The sequence below is a fragment of the Pelophylax lessonae genome (genome assembly GCF_965119305.1).
Source record: "Pelophylax lessonae genome assembly, chromosome: 6".
Classification (NCBI taxonomy): domain Eukaryota; kingdom Metazoa; phylum Chordata; class Amphibia; order Anura; family Ranidae; genus Pelophylax; species Pelophylax lessonae.
Genome location: NC_138773.1, coordinates 63,889,776 through 63,908,748, shown reverse-complemented (window position 1 = coordinate 63,908,748; position 18,973 = coordinate 63,889,776). Strand labels below are relative to the sequence as shown.

The 18,973-nt window shown below is 46.8% G+C and overlaps 1 protein-coding gene across 4 annotated transcripts in view; it reads left to right on the top strand.

The window, feature by feature from the left end:
* The window catches only part of TSC2 (TSC complex subunit 2), a 105,687-nt gene extending 88,535 nt beyond the window's left edge, over positions 1-17,152 (top strand). For all 4 annotated transcript variants that reach the window (XM_082261066.1, XM_082261064.1, XM_082261065.1 and 1 more), the window contains 8 exons: positions 7,150-7,228; positions 8,171-8,257; positions 9,061-9,247; positions 10,051-10,190; positions 12,341-12,419; positions 15,190-15,281; positions 16,213-16,311; positions 16,665-17,152. In XM_082261066.1, the coding sequence (XP_082117192.1) occupies positions 7,150-7,228; positions 8,171-8,257; positions 9,061-9,247; positions 10,051-10,190; positions 12,341-12,419; positions 15,190-15,281; positions 16,213-16,311; positions 16,665-16,829 (928 nt within the window). In that variant the 3' untranslated portion in view covers positions 16,830-17,152. The remainder of the gene's footprint in view (positions 1-7,149; positions 7,229-8,170; positions 8,258-9,060; positions 9,248-10,050; positions 10,191-12,340; positions 12,420-15,189; positions 15,282-16,212; positions 16,312-16,664) is intronic.
* The last annotated feature ends 1,821 nt before the right edge of the window (positions 17,153-18,973 follow it).

The window sequence follows — 18,973 nt, the reverse complement described above, 5'->3', positions numbered from 1 at the left end:
CAGGTAAGCAGAAGTCCGGCCAGTCCGGGTCCGCTGCCCATAACAATGCGGCCTGAAGGGACGCCCTCACCCAGTTCTGGGGTGGGGGGACGTTTGCTCGGTTTTCTTCAACCCTGGCTGGCCCGCGTTCGGGACAGGTGGGTTCAGGAGATCGTTCGGTCCGGGTGCAAGATCGGGTTCCTATCTCGGCCGGCGAACAGGTTTTTTCCCTCAAACCTTCAGCTGTCTCCGGAGCGTTTGCGGGATCTGCACCTGGCGGTGCAGGACCTGCGGGCTCAGGGAGTGGTGGTTCCGGTGCCTCATCAGGACAGATTTCGGGGGTTTTATTCAAATCTGTTCACTGTGCCCAGAAAGGAGGGCAAGGTACGTCCAATTCTGGACTTAAAAGCTCTGAACCGCTTTGTGCGGGTTCGCAAGTTCCGCATGGAATCCCTGCGCTCGGTGGTGGCTGCTCTAGTTCCGGGAGAATTCATGGCCTCCATCGACTTGAAGGATGCGTACCTACACATCCCCATTTTCGAGGGTCACCAGAGGTACCTTCGATTCGCCATTGCGGAGGATCATTACCAATTCGTGGCGTTACCCTTCGGTCTCGCTTCGGCTCCGTGGGTTTTCACCAAGGTGCTTGCACCGGTTCTGGCCTTACTGAGAGCCCAGGGTATCTCAATCCTGGGGTATCTGGACGACATTCTGGTTCGGTCTGCAACCAGTCAGGGTCTGGTGAAGGACCTGTCCGTCACGATGCAGACTCTGCAGGAGTTTGGTTGGACGATAAACTTCCCAAAATCGACGCTGTGTCCGTCGGTTCGTCTTCCCTATCTGGGAATGATCCTGGACTCTGTTCAGGCGAAAGTTTTCCTACCGGAAGACAAGCTCAAGACACTTCAGGACGAAGTCAGGTCCCTTCGGGACGCTCCGTGCTCATCCCTCCGGACGGGCATGAGGTGTTTAGGTTTGATGGTCTCGGCCTTCGAGGCGATTCCCTTTGCCCAGTTTCACACGAGGGGTCTCCAGGCGGAGATCCTGTCCAGGTGGGACGGGCGACCACAATCTCTGGATCTTCAGATCTCATTGAGTCCTCGCACCAGAAGGGATCTTCTGTGGTGGCTACAGTCCCCGGCGGTGTCAGGGGGCAAGTCTTTTCGTCCGCTTTCATGGACGGTGATCACCACGGATGCCAGCCTGTCGGGCTGGGGTGGTGTTCTGGGCGTTCTGTCCGCCCAGGGTACTTGGTCAGTGGGGGAGTCCTCCCTTCCGATCAACCATTCTGGAATTGCGGGCGATAAATCTCTGCCTTCGACGTTGGACGGACAGGCTTCAGGGCCGTCCGGTTCGGGTGCAGACGGACAATGCCACAGCGGTGGCCTACATCAACCACCAAGGGGGCACCAGGAGTGCCTGAGCGGCTCGGGAAGTAGCCGACATTCTGTCTTGGGCCGAGACGCACGTCCCGGCGATAACGGCAGTTCACATTCCAGGGGGTGGAGAACTGGCAGGCGGATTATCTGAGCCGCCAGACTCTGGACCAGGGGGAATGGTCGCTCCACCCGGATGTCTTCCAGATGTTGTGCGCGAAGTGGGGTCTTCCGGATGTGGACCTGTTCGCGTCTCGTCTAAACAACAAGGTGGGAAGGTTCGTGGCAAGGACGCGCGATCATCGGGCAGACGCGTCAGACGCGTTAGTGGCTCCGTGGCATCAGTATTGACTGATGTATGCATTCCCACCAATTCAGTTGCTATCCCGGTTCCTTCGCAGACTGTCCTCGGAACCAAAAACGGTGATTCTGGTGGCGCCGGACTGGCCCCGCCGGTCTTGGTATGCAGACCTTGTGAATCTGGCGGTCGACGCTCCGTGGCGTCTGCCTCTTTGAGAAGACCTTCTGTCTCAAGGACCGATATTCCATCCTGCTTTACTGTCGCTGGCTTTGACGGCCTGGCTGTTGAAACCGAGGTCCTGAAGGATAGGGGTCTCTCCCCGGAGGTCATTCATACTTTGATCAATGCTAGAAAGGCCTCTTCGGGGAAGATATACTACCGTATTTGGAAGGCCTATTTTGCCTGGTGTGAGTCCAGGGGGTTTTCCCCTCGCTCATACTCGGTGTCTAGGGTGTTGTCTTTCCTTCAAGCGGGTGTGGACCAGCGTTTGGCGTTGGCCACGATTAAGGGTCAGATTTCTGCGCTGGCCGTTCTTTTTCAACGCCCTGTGGCGTCTAATTCTCTGGTTGGCACCTTTGTTCAAGGGGTGCGACACTTGGTCCCTCCTCGGAGGGAGCCTTTGCCTCCGTGGGACTTGAACCTCATTCTGTCCATGTTACAACATGCTCCTTTTGAAAAGATCAGGGAGATCTCGTTGCCTCTGTTGTCCAGAAGGTCGCCTTTTTGGTGGCGATCACTTCGGCTCGCAGAGTATCGGAGCTGGCAGCTTTGTCCTGCAGGTCTCCGTATCTGGTGCTCCACTTGGATAAGGTGGTCTTGCGACCGAATCCTTCTTTTCTTCCGAAAAGGATCTCGGAGTTTCACCTCAATGAGGACATTGTCTTGCCTTCGCTTTGCGCGAAGCCTAAGCATCCGAAGGAGGTGGCCTTACATTCCTTGGATGTTGTTTACCTGTCGGCGACTAAGTCTTTTCGCAAGACGGATTCCCTCTTTGTCCTTCCTGAGGGGCCTCGGAAGGGCTTGGCGGCATCTGCTTCTACCATCGCCAAATGGATCAGACAGACCATTGAACAGGCATATGCTTTGAAGGGTTCCCCCTATGCCTGTGAAGGCGCACTCTACGAGATCTCGGAGTACGTCTTGGGCCTGTCATCATCGGGCTTCTGTGGCCCAGGTGTGTAAGGCGGCGACTTGGTCGTCCGTTCACACCTCCTCAAAGTTCTACAAAGTGGATGTTCAGGCATCGGCTGATGCTTCCTTTGGCCGCAAGGTTCTTAGTGCGGCAGTACCTTAGGGTCCCTTGTTTTTTTGGGCCCTTGGCTGTTTGGGATGTTTTTATCCCTAGGTTATTTGTTCTTCCTGGGTTGTTGCTCCTGTTGAGCAAAACTTTATTTTCATGTTGCCCAGTTGGTTTCCTTCCTTTGGTAAGGTTCCTTTCTCTGATGTGGGTCCTGCGTTGACTTGGGCGCGGCTGTGTTTCCCACCCCTCATGTTTTTGCACTGCTTTGGGACGTCCCCATAGTGACGAATATGGAGAGGCGGCGACTGTTGGAGGACGTAAGAGAAAACGGAATTTCTCTATCGCTCATTGACAGACGTAGTCCTCGGTGATTCAACACCCTCGGGTTATGCTGCCCTCTACAGGAGTAGGACTAGACAGGAAAGAAAACATTCTGGCCACACCCTAGGGGCAGTCCCAGAGGGTATATCCTCTCACTTCCTGCCCTAGCAAATCAGTTTTTTTCTGTCTAGTTAGGAGTAAGGACCTTGCTGGGATCTTCCTGGCAGGATTTTTTTCTTAGAAAAGATTTTTTAGACAGCTTTTTTTCTCCTGTGAGATCTTCAAGTCCTTCTGCAGACATGCCGCTATTCTGTGCAGGCCGCCGCCATTGTCTGGTAGATTGCACGAGGCCGCCATTTTGGTGTAGCCTCGTGTCTCCAGCATGGGGGCGGCCATGTTTGAGGTGACTCAAACACCTCATGGAGCCAGGGGGAGGCGCCGGCAGGCGTGTTAAGGGGTGGAGCCGCCTCCTTTACCCAGGAAATAGGGCCAAAGACTTCCTGTCTGTAACAAGACAAGCATTGAGCAAGCTGATGAAAACTTCTGTGCATCAGGGATGAGATTTGGTCTCTCTCTCTCTCTCTCGTTCGTTTGTTCGTTCGTTCGTTCGTTCCGCGAGGGCGGGCGATAAGGCGAAACCCTCCAAAGCCCCTTTAGAGGGGTTTCAAAGGGCGCTGGTCGGCTAAACAAAAAGTCCGGCTCAGCCAAGCCTGAAGATACAGCCTGATGCGCCCCTACCCATCTCTGGGGTGGGGGGGATGTCTTCACCGGTTTCTGGAGGACACAGGATCGAGTTTCGATCACTTCCACCGGTGCGATTCTTCCCTTCTAACATTGAACGGTTTCAGGGGTTCTATTCGAACCTATTCACAATGCCCAGGAAAGAGGGCAAGGTGTGTCCAAATCTGGAAGAAATAGAGTCCATCCGTACAGTGGTGGCCTCCCTGCATCAGGGGGATTTCCTGGCGTCCATAGACATTTAGGAGGCCTATCTTTATATCCTCATCATCGCAGGACATCAGCGTTTTTTCGCTTTCCCAAAGATCATCCCTGGTTCCCACCAGGAGACTGAACTATCTGGGCCTAAGGTTGGATACATCCTGGGCAAGAGTTTCTCCTTGCGGAGAAACTCCAGAAGGTTCAGTCAACGATTCGGATGTTGCTGTCCGTCAATTGGCTGGGACTGATGGTGGCCTTCTTAGAGGCAGTACCGTATACCCAGTCTCATACCCGAATTCTCCTGAAGGAGATTCTTTTTTAATGGAATCAGAATTTCGATTCCCTGGACAATCGGATCCGGTTGAGCGAGCGGACCAGGAAGTCTCCGATGCTCAACCAGGGGAAGTCATTTCTTCCGATAGTATCCAGATTACCAATAAGGGTATCGGAACTGAGAGCGATCAGATTTTGTCTGATTTACTGGATCGAGCAGCTCTAGAGCAGCCCGATTCGGATCCAATCGCATATGGCCTCTTCATCCAGAGTTTTTTCACTAGCTGTTCCTTCATTGGGACATCCCGGATGTGGATCTGTTGGCACCTTGGCTTAACGGGAAGGTGCGGAGGTTTGTAGCTCGCGCCGCGATCCTCTAGCGGACGTAGCAGAAACGCTGATCGCCCCATGGGGGCAGTATCGGCTACGGCATGCCTTCCATCCTCTCAAGTTGCTGCGGGAACTTCTTCGCAGGATAGAGGTAGAGGGAATTCCAGTTATTCTGGAAATTCCGGACTGACCTCGTCGAGCCTGGTACGCCGACTTGGTGAGGCTAGTCGCGGACGCTCCTTGGAGACTTCCTCTCAGGGAGGATTTGCGGTCTCAGGGACCGATCTTCCATCTTGCTTTACAGTCGCTGGCTTAATGGCCTGGCCATTGAGACCCAGGTACTGAAAGACAAGGGAGTGTCAGCTTCAGTTATTCCTACCTCCAGTTAAAGCAAGGAAAGCGACTTCCAGCACATGGAAGTCTTATATTGCATGGTGTGAATCTATTGGATTTCCCCCACATACCTATTCGGTGACCCGAATTTTGGTCTGTCTGCAACAAGGGGTTGAGCAGAAACTATCCTTGAGCACGATCAAGGGTCAGGTTTTCGGCTTTAGCAATCTTCTTTCAAGAAACCTTTGGCTAATCATTCCTTGGTGCGGAATTTCATCCAGGGGGTGCGACATCTGGCTCCGCCAGTGCGCGCACCCTTACCGCCTGGGATCTTAATTTAGTGTGGTCGGTTCTTCAGAAACTTCTCTTTGAAGATATTAGGGAGATTCCCTTGCTTACATTATCCCAGAAGGTGGCCTTCTTGGTGGCCATTACTGCTGCACGCAGGGTGTCAGAACTGGCCGCATTATCTTGTCGTTCCCCATTTCTGGTGGTTCATAGGGATAAGGTGGTTCTTCTTCCAAATCCATCCTTCCTTCCTAAAGTGGTTTTAAGAGTTTTCCATCTGAATAAAAGTATTGTGTTACCTTCCCCGTGTCCTAAGACTAGCCATCCTTGGGAGTTTGCATTACACTCCTTGGATGGGGTTCAGAAGGATACACTTGACTACTACGAACTTGTTTTCGTAAGACGGACTCACTTTTGTGATCACGGATAGCCCTTGAAGGGGGTTGCCTGTGTCTGCCGCGACCATATCTACATGGATCAGTCAGACGGTGGTACAGGCTTATTCTATTAAGGGTTGGAATCCTCCGTTCCCTGTTAGGGCGCACTTCACTCGAGCGCTCAGTACTTCCTGGGCCTATCGCCATCAGGCGTCAGTGGTCCAGGTATGTAAGGCGGCCACCTGGTCGTTGGTACATACCTTGACAAAATTTTATAAGATTGATGTGATGGCATCGGCGGATGCCTCATTTGGCCGCAAGGTTTTGCAGGCCGCAATTTGAGGAGACCGGTGGTCTACCTCGGGGGTTTTTTTTTTCTGTTGAAAAATTTCTGTTGAGTCTCATCTTTGAGGATGAGCATTGTAAACTTCTAGTTGGCACCGGTTGGGCCTTCTAGATTGGATTTGATTTCCATTTTCCCACCCCTCATTTGTGGTACTGCTTTGGGACGTCCCGAGGGTGTTGAATCACCGAGGACTACGTCTGTCAATGAGCGATAGAGAAAAATGGATTTTTGTAAAATCTTACCGTAAAATCCTTTTCTCTTAGCTCATTGACAGACGTAGTACCCGCCCCTCTGTTTTTGAGTTGGGTTGGGTTAAATTCTCTAAACACTGCTTTGTGACATAACTGATTTGCTAGAGCAGGAAGTGAGAGGATATACCCTCTGGGCCTGCCCCTAGGGTGTGGCCAGAATGTTTTCTTTCCTGTCTAGTCCTACTCCTGTAGAGGGCAGCATAACCCGAGGGTGTTGAATCACCGAGGACTACGTCTGTCAATGAGCTAAGAGAAAAGGATTTTACGGTAAGATTTTACAAAAATCCATTTTTTTGTAAAATTCCTTTCTCTGAGTCCTCCGACAGTCGCCGCCCCCGCCCCTCTTTTGGGGTTTTTTTATGTACTCTACTGCTATTCTACTGAAACTGAGGTATGGATACAGGAAGCAGGAGGGTATTGACTGAGGGGACCACCCCCTGGGGGTGGGATATGCTAAAAGCTTTAATATTGACATATTCTGTTGCCTAGCTACTCCTACGGAGCAAAGGTCAATAACCCCATAGTGACTAATATGGAGAGGCGGTGACTGTCGGAGGACTCAGAAAGGAATTTTACAGGTAAGATTTTACAAAAATTCCGTTTTGTCTCTGCTCTGGAGATAGTGCTGGTGATGTTGGGTATTGGGCTGGTTACTGCTAATAGAGAATGGGGCCAGTTACTTAGATCTGGAAATGGGTCTATTTTCTTCATTTGGGGAAAGGGTTGGTAATGGTTACTCCTAATGGATAATGGGGTTAATTTTTTTTTTTTCTAATGTCCTTTTCTCTTCTCCAGCTTTGTTTTCTTACAGTTGTACCATTCGCCTTTCTTTGGGGATGAATCCAACAAGCCCATCCTGGTCCCAAACACTGAGGTGAGCAGAAACTTAGGAATACTTTCTGGTAGGAGTAAAACTCAGAATAATTTAGTCTTTCCAGCTAAGCCAGGTGTGCATTTCAACATCTAAAGATCTCAAAGTTGTGTACATGATTGTGTCTCCATATTCCATATTAGAATCCATATTTGTGTGTGCACAGAGAGTGGGGTATCCCCTAGCATTATGGAATCTCTCAGCATTTATAGATGACATTACTGTGGCCAGAATTGCTGTACATTATAGTGATGCAAGATGTTCCTAAGGGTTTGATAGGCCACTTCCTTTCCAATATACTGTATGTCAAGTCCACCAAAACGGCTGTTGATACTGCATGCAGGTGATGTGTTCAGGCATCTCCTGGTAAACACCTTACTATTTATTTCAAATACATATATGGGAATTTTTTTTACAGAGATTTGCAATTTCGTTCAAGCTACTTTTGTGATCCTGACACCCTGCCAGATAGAATAGTCAGGCCCTGGGCCTCCAAGCAGAGTGCACTGCATTTAGACAATACAGCCTGATCCAGGACACCTCCTAGTCTGTGAATGGATGATGAAGGAGCAGTAGCACATTGAGCTCATCTCTGTGTTTGCTGTGTTCCTATCAAACTGTGCCACCATCTTTAGATCTACCAACATGTATGTATTGCAAGGGCCTGCCTTATTTGATACAAATAATTGGAACATGTATGGTGATTTGTAGACTGTGCACCATGCATTTAATTAGATCCCTGATTGGCTGAGAATACTGCCCCTCCTCCCAGTTTAAGGTAATGACAGGTTGTTACGTAATGCTGTTCTGTGTAAAAATATATTTATTGGTCTTTAATGAATGTGTAGTTCTGCATGTTGGGAAAACCCTTTCAGACCAGAGACATTGAGTTCCGTTTTGCGTTATTTTTTAATGCTTTAGATGAATCCATATTTTGTGTTGTAGACATTTGATAGAACGATGAAGCTGCTTGATCAGATCCCATGCTATGACACTCACAAGATAGGAGTCCTATATGTTGGGGAAGGGCAGGTAAGTACTGCTGATTGTAACTTCATCAAAGCTCTAGTATCCATTTTTTTACCTTCAAGAAATCATGTTCTGGTTAAGAGAACCAGTCGCTAAAATAAGATTATACAATACACATTACCCACTGCTTAGCCTTGGTGAGAGCTCAGACTTATGCTGGTTCTAATTAGTAGATCTAAATGCCTGCCAGATATGTCGGCATCATGGACCAAGCATGCTGCTCCCTGCTGATTAGGTTGGTTCTATTTGCATGCACAGGGAATAGACAGGTGGGGCATGAACTTAAGTATACAGCACACAAGGACTAGCAGATGCTACAAAGTTATTTATGTGACAAGTTCTTTGTTACATTAATTTATTGTTACATTATGACAGTCATTCTTAACCAGGGTTCCTTCAGAGGTTGTTAGGGGTTCCTTTGAGCTGTGGTTGATTGACCTTGCCTTTGTTTATGCCTACACAGCCAACATTGACTCCAATCTTTAGTGGTGGCATTCTGACCACTACTGTAGGGCTTTCTTTTGACCACCAATGTAAGGGGTATTTGTTTCAAGGGTTCCCCTAGGGCAGTGATGGCAAACCTTGGCACCCCTAATGTTTTGAAACTTCTTTCCCATGATGCTCATACACTCTGCAGTGTAGTTGAACATCATGGGACATGTAGTTCCAAAACACCTGGGGTGGCAAGGTTCGCCATCACTGCCCTAGGGTAATAAGGTTTAGAAAGGCAGCATTATCATATCCTGCTCGTATATTTTAATGCATATCATTGTCAGACCATTTTATTTACTAAATATTTACTCTAGTGTGGCGACGAGAGGTCGATCCTGTCCAATGAGCATGGTTCCTACAGATACACGCAGTTCCTGACTGGTTTGGGAAAACTGATCGATTTAAAGGAAACTCAGCCTGATAAGATCTTCCTAGGTGGTCTGGGTTGGCGTGGAGAGGATGGTCAGTTCACTTACTGCTGGCATGATGACATAATGCAAGGTATGACATAATTTTCATATGAACTGTTCAGAGGGCACACACATACCTTTTTTAGCCTGAAGTTCTCAGGTCTTTCAAGGTTATTGGACAATGATCAGCTTAGGTCTACACATTTAGAGGTTTGAAGGAGACCTATCTATGGCATGAAATCAGATTCCAAAATATTCCAGCATTTGGAGAATGGAATGGTTGCTGAGGAAAGACACACACTCCTTTTTCTCTTTCTCTTTCTCTCTCTCTCTCTCTTTATTTTTCTTTCTCTCTCTTTCACTTTTTCTTTCTCTCTCTCTCTTTCTTTTTCTCCTTTCTCTTTCTCTCTTTCTCTTTTTCTTTCTCTCTCTCTTTCTCTTTTTCTTTATCTCTCTCTTTCTCTTTTTCTTTATCTCTCTCTTTCTCTTTTTTTTTTTTCCCCGTGGTGATGGAATGCCCCATGTCCATTATTCTTAGTTCCTGTTTCTCTCCACATATAACTATGAAATAGAGGAGTTTCGTCGATCTGATCAGGGCTTCTGTTTATCATCCAGACATGGGATAATGCTTCAGTCCATCCTCTGCCTTTTTTTTCTGCTGATCTGAGTTTATGTGCAATCGGTTCTCCATGCTCCTCTGATGCTTGAACCCAGATAAATATTTCCCACAATGCAGCACTTTGTGCCTGAGCGGCAGTGACGAGACCGAGCGCTGTCATGCAGGAGTGGGGGAGCTGAGCATAGCCTTATGTATGTTGCGTGCGCACACACCCAGTTCATAGGAAGCTGAAAGCCTTTTATTGCAGAATACTGATTTCCATCAACTTTGTTCAGTCATTTTCCAGATCACCACCCTGATGCCCAATGAGGAGATCGATCCTTACCGCTGCAACAAGAAAAGACACGTTGGAAACAACTTTGTAAATATAGTTTACAATGATTCCGGAGAGTTCTATAAGCTAGGCACTCTGAGGGTAAGTGGTAAAATTGTTCTGCCCATTGTATGCCCTCTGGCTGTGGACACGTCCCAGCATGGGCACCCTTACTAGTTTGCGGCTATGCAGTCCCATAATACACAACAAACTGTGAAGCACTGTGTGTTCTGACACCTTTATTATCAGAGCCAGCATTCGCTTTTTAGTAATTTGAGCTACAGTAGCTCCTTTTCGTCGGATCGGAGTACACAGGCCGGCATTCTCTCCCCATGTTCATCATAATAGCTGCAGTTTTGGAATTGTTCCGACCCCCGTCGTCTAGCCATTACAATTTGACCCTTGTAAAAGTTGATCAACTTTTTACGCTTTGTCTTTTTTGTTTTTTTCTTTCAACACATCAACTTTAGGGACAACATATAGTACCTAATATATCCCACAACTTTCAGATGCCATTGTAGTGAAATAATTAATGATATTCACTTTACATGTCAGTGATTATAAAGTAATGGCTGATAGCACCTGGTCACATGATTGTGATTGACATTGGATCACATGATCAGACTGAACCCTGAGATGATGTGATAGTGGACTTTGATCACCAGCTGTTTTATATACTGGGGCAAGGTGGTCAGGATTGGCCGAGTTGGCGATTGTGACATTATCCGCTGGCCTCTCCACCTTGGCCAATCAGAGGAAGCCTTATATTCATTCAATAAAATGCAAGACTTTGCCTGAATGGTGAAAAACCATTCAGGCCGACATTATTTACAGCTGGAGACAGGCTGGAAGTTGTCCATAACACAGCGCCACTTACTATATATAGCAAATACTACTACAGTCCATTACAGCACACAGCGGCCACAAAGTTCTGTAATGGAAATAGGTTGGGCCCAGTTTGGTCCAAACAAATTATTTAAAGTGTTGCTAAATGTGAAATTCTACTTTTAAAGCGGACCTTTACTTTCCTACAGTAGTAGCCCATCCATTAGGGGCGCTGCCCCCCCCCCCCCCCCCCATCCATGGGTCCGGCCCCCTAATTACATGCAGGGCGCCGGATGCATGGATTCCAATGGGGGATTTTTTTTTTTTTTTTTGAAGCACGTGATTAGAGCCATAGGCTTCAAAAAAGGGTGGCCTCGGGGCGCAGAGCACTGTGCCCTGAACACACCCAGTTGTGTGACAATGGCGAATGAATATTCGCTTTTGTTACACAGATTCTCCTCCTGGCCAATCAGGAAGCGAGTCCTGAGACCCGTTTCCCGATTGGCTGAAAGGAGTCATCGTATTGGCGAAGGGGGAGGAGGGAGGAGACGCAGGGGAAGCCCGACCAACGAAGGGGGGACACGGAGGAGACTGAGGGGGAAGCCGCCGACTCCACATGTCAGTCCAGGGGCAGCACAGGGTGAGTGAGCCAGTGACCGGGGGAGGGGGGTTATGGTGTGCGGTGCGTGCTTGATCTGGTGTGGTCCTTGGTCAGTTCCGTCTACAGCCCCCCCCCCCGACCCATGGAGCACCAGCCGCCACTGCTTTCCCGAGTGACTAATGGGCGATACACACTATAAGCTTTTCTGAAGACTTTTTCCTTTAGATTTACCAAAACCATAAAATATGAGCTCAAACCTAAACACTTTTAATTTGTATGCAATCTGGCAGGCCCTTGCACTACATAGAAAAGGTAAATCTGAAGAAAATCTAACCACAAAAGTTGGATAGTGTGTATCCAGCTTTATTCTTCCTGCACTCACCCATTCTCTGTGAAAAATAGAATGACGGTGTCTCTTCTCCCTCAGCCCTCTGGGATACCATGTCATAATCTCAGGAGACTGCAGGAGCAATTACACAAAGCGGCCAGCGGGTGGACCTGGTGTGAGTTGGCAGGGTTAGGGCCTGGCTGCCTAAACCCAGAAGAGGCAGCCGGCTCCTGATGACCAGGGCCAAAATGGTTGTGCAGGACCTGGGCTCTGGCACCAGAACATTGGATCGCAGCAGGACAATACTGAATTCACTTGGCTGGCAAGTTTGTGAATCGAGGACAACCCTGGATAATAAAAAAAAAAAAAAAAGCGGAGGAGAATTTAAGTTCTTTATAATTTCCCTGCTATGTTAGGAACATTAACATCATGTTCCTCATCCTGCTGTCTTTCACATAATCATATTCAGAGAGTAATGAGTTGTTGTCTTTTTATCAGGGTCAGTTTAACTTTGTGGATGTGAACATTCAGCCACTGGACTGTGAGAGTAACCTGGTGACCCTGCAGTGCCGAAAAGGTGAGAAGCCGTCCTCTTATTTTCCAGGATGTGATTAGTATAAATCAGCACTGACCATGGAGAATGTGCAGGCTTTTTGTTCCACCCCTGAGGGCAAAGGGAGCATTTATAGAATTATAACCCATATTAAAGATATATATATGTAAAAAATAGATACATCTCAAAAAAAAAATAAAGGAACGCTTTTTAATCAGAGTATATCATCAAGTCAAGTAAACTCCTGGGATATTGATCTGGTCAGTTAAGTAGCAGAGGGCGTTATTAATCAGTCTTAGCTGCTTTGGTGTAAATTAAAGTAACAGGTGCACTAGATGGGCAACAATGAGACCACCTCCAAAACAGGAGTGGCTTTACGGACTTTTTTTTTTTTTTTTGCACTACTAATCTTTTCAGACTGTTTTTCACTAGTTTTGCATTTGTATAGGGTCAGTGTCACTACTGGTAGCATGAGGTAATACCTGGACCCTATAGAGGTTTCACAGGCAGTCCAACTCCTCCAGGATGGCACATTAATACGTGCCATTGCCAGAAGGTTTGGAGTGTCTCCCAGCACAGTCTAGGGAGCATTAAGGAGATTCCAGGAGACAGGCAGTTACTCTAGGAGAGCTGGACAGGGCTCTAGAAGGTCCTTAACCCATCAGCAGGAACTGTATCTGCTCCTTTGTGCAAGGAGGAACAGGATGAGCACTGCCAGAGCCCTACAAAATGACCTACAGCAGGCCACTGGTGTTTGTCTGACCAAACAATCAGAAACCGACTTCATGAGGGTGGCCTGAGGGCCCAATGACCGCTAGCGGGCCCTGTGCTAACTGCCGGCACGGTGGAGCTCGATTGGCATTTGCCATTGAATACCAGAATTGGCAGGTCCGCCACTGGCGCCCTGTGCTTTTCATAGATGAGAGCAGGTTTACCCTAAACACTTGCGACAGACGTGAGACTGTCTGGAGAAGCCGTGGAGAACATTATGCTGCCTGTTCAGCATTACCGGTTTGGTGGTGGGTCAGTGATGGCCTGGGTAGGCATATCCATGGAGGGACACAGACCTCTACAGGCTAGACAATGGCACCCTGGCTGCCATTCGGTATCGGGATGAAATCCTTGGACCCATTGTCAGACCCTACACTGGTGCAGTGGGTCCTGGGTTCCTGCTGGTGCACAACAATGCCCGGCCTTGTGTTGAGAGTATGCAGCCAGTTCCTGGAGGATGAAGGAATTGATACCATTAAATGGCCCCCATGCTCGCCTGACCTAAACCCAATAGAACACCTCTGGGACATTATGTTTCGGTCCATCCCATGCCACCAGGTTGCACCTCAGTCTGTTCAGGAGCTCAGTGATGCCCTGGTCCAAATCTGGGAGGAAATACCCCAGGACACCATCTGTCGTCTCATTAGGAGCATGCCCAGACATCAGGCATGCATACAATAACAAGGGGGCCATACAAACTACTTAGTACCATTTTCAGCTAGTCTGCTGCATCATGTTTTCACTTTTTTTTTTTTTTTGGGATGTCTTAGATGGAAATTGAAAATTATTGCCCTTCAGAGGGCTGAATTCAAACCATGTGGCATCCTTTTTCGTTCCGAACACATTACCCAGCCCATATCAGTATAGATATCCAGCAATACTTTTCTCCCATTGGGATCTGATGTGTTTTCGAAGTGCTCCTTTAATTTTTTTGAGCAGTGTATATTCAAAAAACACCACACAACGTAAAACCCTGCTGTAACTTCTTAGGCTCTAAAACTATGTACAGCCTGTGCTAAAAACAGCAGGGGGGGGGGGGGGGTGGAAACCCAACAAGCTCCACCCACTACAGGCTGCATGCAGAAAAACTACAGGAGGGGGCGGAGATGAGACCAGCCACCCTGCACAAGGAGAGAGCAGCGAGGAGCAGTCTTTATTACAGAGGAATAATGTCACACTGAATTACTGCACAGATCTGGTAGAAATACACAAAGCACCCCAAGATTAAAGAAAGCCTACACATGGCACTTGTATGTAGACAACATTTCGGCTTTAACTGAGGTCACGTTTGGGTAAAACAAACTTGTGATGCAAGTGGAAATTTCCCTAGTCTTGTTTTTGTAAGCTTTCTGCCAACCAGCAATTTGTTGGCACAGACAACAGACATTGTTCAGCTTGTCAGTTTCTACGTGAATTCTACCACCCCCCTTGTTGCATAGAAAGGGTTAAAAATGTAAAATAACTGACTTTATTTAATAATTTTCATAACTCCTCATTCCTTTTTAGCTTTAACTCATTGAGCACAATAAAATAAACATTCCCTAGTAAACTATTTGGTAAATATCTTACCCCAGGACTTGCAGTGTACACCATTCACTGCTGCTGACTCCTGCTCTCTCTGTGCTGCTTGCCTGAACTCTGTCTTTCACAAGAAAGTTAACAGGGGACAGTGCAGTCTTGCATCAGTTTGTTTTAGAGAGAGGAGCAGGGCAGTGCTTTGTTATCCTAGGCTTTGGGGCTGTATGTTTCTAATGATGCACATAGTGTAGGGAAACACAACTTTAGTTCCTGCATGCAAGGGTGATTCCATATAATGCTGCAAGAGAAAGGAGCCACCCTCAAACAGGATATCTGGGGCAGTGGTCATGATACCCGCTTAAACTGGAACACTGGCAAGGATTAGAAAGGTAAAGAAATGGAATACTTACTAAATGATTAAATCAGCTGCTGAAAGTGCTTAAAACTGAGAATTTATTATCACTTTAAGTTGCTAAATTTTGTTTAACATTTTTTTTTCTTCTAGATATGGAAGGTCTGGTTGATATCTCTGTAGCCAAAATCGTGTCTGATAAAAACCTTCCATTTTTGGCCCGTCAGATGGCTCTTCACTCAAATGTAAGGAATATTCCATGGTGGTTGTGGGGCGGGGGGGGGGGGGGTTTCTGCAGATCTCTGGGGATAGGGCCCTGCATCTTAGGATGGACACTAAGCTAAAGCAGAGGACATTGCTCCTTCCCTTACCCTATGTCATACCCCTCTGTACAGGCAGAGCTCAGATTTAGCTTTATGTTCTTGATGGGTGGATGTTGTGACAAGGTTGAGGGATTTTCTAGTTTATCTCCACTAAAATGTAAATTTTATTACCTGCCTAAAAAAATCAAACTGAATGTATGCACCGCCACATTGCTAAAAAGCTAAAGCTAAGACACTACAATGTTGTCATTTATACTTCTTCTATGGATCACAGGAGTGCTCCTAGTTCTGCGCTCCTGTGATCTGTTTTCAGCCGACTTCAGAGCCGGCACAGGCTCTGAAAAGATCCACCCAGTACCCTGCACTGGCAACTGTGTCAGCCTGTCAGCGCTCCAATGAGACCCTGAGCCAGCTCCTCCACAGCTCAGCGCTTCAGTGAGCGCTGGAGGGAAGAGAACCACTGACTGACAATCATGGCTCACTGCTCAGAGCGGAGGGGGAGAACTGAGTGATTAGCAGGGTTTAATCGCTCAGTTCTCATTAGAGCCAACGGGACAGATGCAGCATTGGATCGATGCTGCATCCAACTTAGTGAGTATATGGTTTGTTTTTTTAAAACGCCCCTCCTTCTTTTATTTCTTTGCATTAGATCCATTGCTTGTTTATTAGATTTATTTTTTAAGAAAATAAGCGTTTCTTTTCCATGTTGCACCCAATTCTGCATTCAATGCTTATTTCTGCATACCTCAGTCTGAGTTAGTGAGCTGTCAGTTATATAAATGTCACATGTTTTGGTCTTAATGTGGTTTTTTTTTTGTATGGTAACATGTCATGTTCTCTCTTCTCCCTCTAGATGGCATCACAGGTGCACCACAGTAGATCCAACCCCACAGACATCTACCCTTCTAAGTGGATTGCCAGGCTGCGACACATTAAGAAGATAAGGCCTAAGGTGGGTCCCTTTTGAGGAGTATTTATGAGCCTTGCCTCTATGAAGGCAACTTACATTACAGTAGATGGCAATAAAAAGGTGGGAACATTTGTACCTACCTATATGGACTCCCTTAAAATTTGAGTTTAGATGTTTATGTGAAGGGTACTGTTTAGTCAACAGCATGCAACGACACTTTAGATTACTGTGAGCTTCCTACATTGTTGCACCAGTTTTGGTTATGCCATTTTCTGTTCCAACATGACTGTACCCCTGCAGTGTCCTGTACAGAGCCCTGACCTCAACCCTACTGAACATCTTTGGGATTTTGATTGCATGTAATAACTTGTAATTTCTTTTCATGCATCCTGCAGATCCATGATGAGCTGCTTGAAATGACCGCAAATATGCCTTATTCAATCCACACCCTCTCCAGCAAACCACCTCCACAGAATCCGCCATCAGCAAGTGGCTCGTTTGAAACTGGTCAGCGGACGCGGCTGATATCTGCTGTGGATGACTTCACGGAATTTGCATAGAGGCAGCGTGGATGTGCTGGACTGGATGAACGGTACAACCCAAAGCATTGACAGGAACATACCGGAGTTAGACTACCATATGCTGAACACTAAAGCTTTCAGACCGCATGTAGCAAGACTGCAGCACAGCATTTTAGAAGAGACTCTGAATTTAAATTATTTTCAATACTGAAATGGAACCCTAATTTATTAAAGACTTCATCGAAGAGGATGCAGAGAAGACCGAAACATTTGCCTGAAGATGATCTTTCTTTGGACACATAAGTGCCCACCTTTGCTTAAAAGTTGTTTTCTGCACAATTCTAAAATAAAGTTTAAAAAAATCTATATCTCTTTATTAATGGAAGTCTGGTACTCTAAAATGTGAATGTTGGCATGTTTAAAAAAAAAAAAAATATATAGGTTTGTATACAAATACTTTATTCATTAAATTTATTTGTTTTTTTTGTAAGCCTTCCCTCTGCCAAAGTTTGTTTAAAACCAATCCTTTCATACAATAGAGCACTTCCTGGGGTCTTCCAGTCACGTGGCGTCTTCGGGTTGCCTTCTCCATTATGACATCTCTGCAGTATTGTACCTGCCCACATCTGTGGGCCCTGGCTGATATGGTGACCCCTGGCTGATATGGTGACCCCATAGGGGTGTGTCTATGACCGCCTTAACACACAGGTAATTGGCTGAATAACACTGGCCATTGTTCAGCTTGCAAGAGGACCTATGGCAGTGAGGGGACCCCACTGGAGACCAGATGAGTGTTGCAGTAAGAGCTCCAATTTCATTTTTTACAAATGGCTTGATGTTTCTCTTAATTAAAATTGGAGCTCCGCTTTAAGGCAAAGATTCAGTAAGATATTGAAAACCCCTGACATAAACACACCTGTGCTAGGACATTTTTGCAGTATGTTTCCCAGCTAAACAGCAGAAGTATTTTTTATTGATCAGGCATGAACAGCAAGTTTAGCATCACCAGATCCTATAAAACTTAGTGAGGAATATTTTGTCCTCCGAAGAACCTGATCATTGGTTTTGGGGTGCGCGGTGTACAGAATACAGCGTTTATGGTTGCTCTTAGCACACTCCAGAACCTTGCACTCTGTGCAATGTACAGACTGCAGGGTTCAGGGGTGGGCTCTGCAGGGATGTGTAGCGTTCAGGGGTGCAATACATACAGGGTGTGCAATCCCAACCCCCCAAAGCTCCTTTGCATCTTTCCTATCTGGCCCAATTTTAGTACCTGCCTTGCAGGGAAATCTTTCTCTCTCCCTCTCTGGAGATCTGTCTCTGCTGTGAGTACATTCAGGGATCTGTTACACCTAGGAACTGCTGAGCTAAGCTGTCCCTTTGTAAGCAGAAAAGGCTTCTGTATTTACAAGTTACAGCCGTGGGTGAGACCTGGCAGTGGCGGAATGGAGTTCTGGGTGCTAGGGTCACATGATTCAGCCCTTGGGCCTTGTGTTTGACATGTCTTATAGGATTATCTCTGCCTGTCCTAGGCTTTAATTCATATTGGATTATGTATATGGAGTGGTTCTATGCATTTGTGTTTTTTTTTTTTTTTTTTCTGTTGGTTGAATTGGATGGACTTTTTTATTTTATTTTCCAACCTATGTAATGCGGCTCTGGATTATAACTCTTCTGGCTTCTGTTAGAAAATGAGTAACCATTTTTATTTGAGCTACTTTCCTGTACAGCATACATTAGTTTGATGTGTCTAAATCCTGGTGGCTCAGATCATGCAAAGCTCTCTGCTGCCACGAGCCTCTCTGTACTATATAAAAACAAGTCTAAATCTAATATAAATGTGTGACCAGTGGCACACAACATGAATCCCCGTGCTTCAAAGTTACGTAGTAGGTGAGGTTGAATAAAGACAATAGTCCATCCAGTTCAACCTGTGTAGGTGTGTGTGGCCGTAATCATCTCTCATACCCCTGAATGTTTTTCTCCTTGAGATGTACGTCTAAGAGTCTTTTGAAAGCCACCATACTTCCCGCAGAAATCACCTCTTGTAGTAGAGCATTCCACAATCTTGTAGCCCTAACAGTAAAGAACCCCCCACGTTGCCTGAGGTTAAAACGCTTCTCCTCCAATCGCATTGTATGTCCCCGAGTCCTCATGCAATCCTTTCTACTGAATAGCTTTTT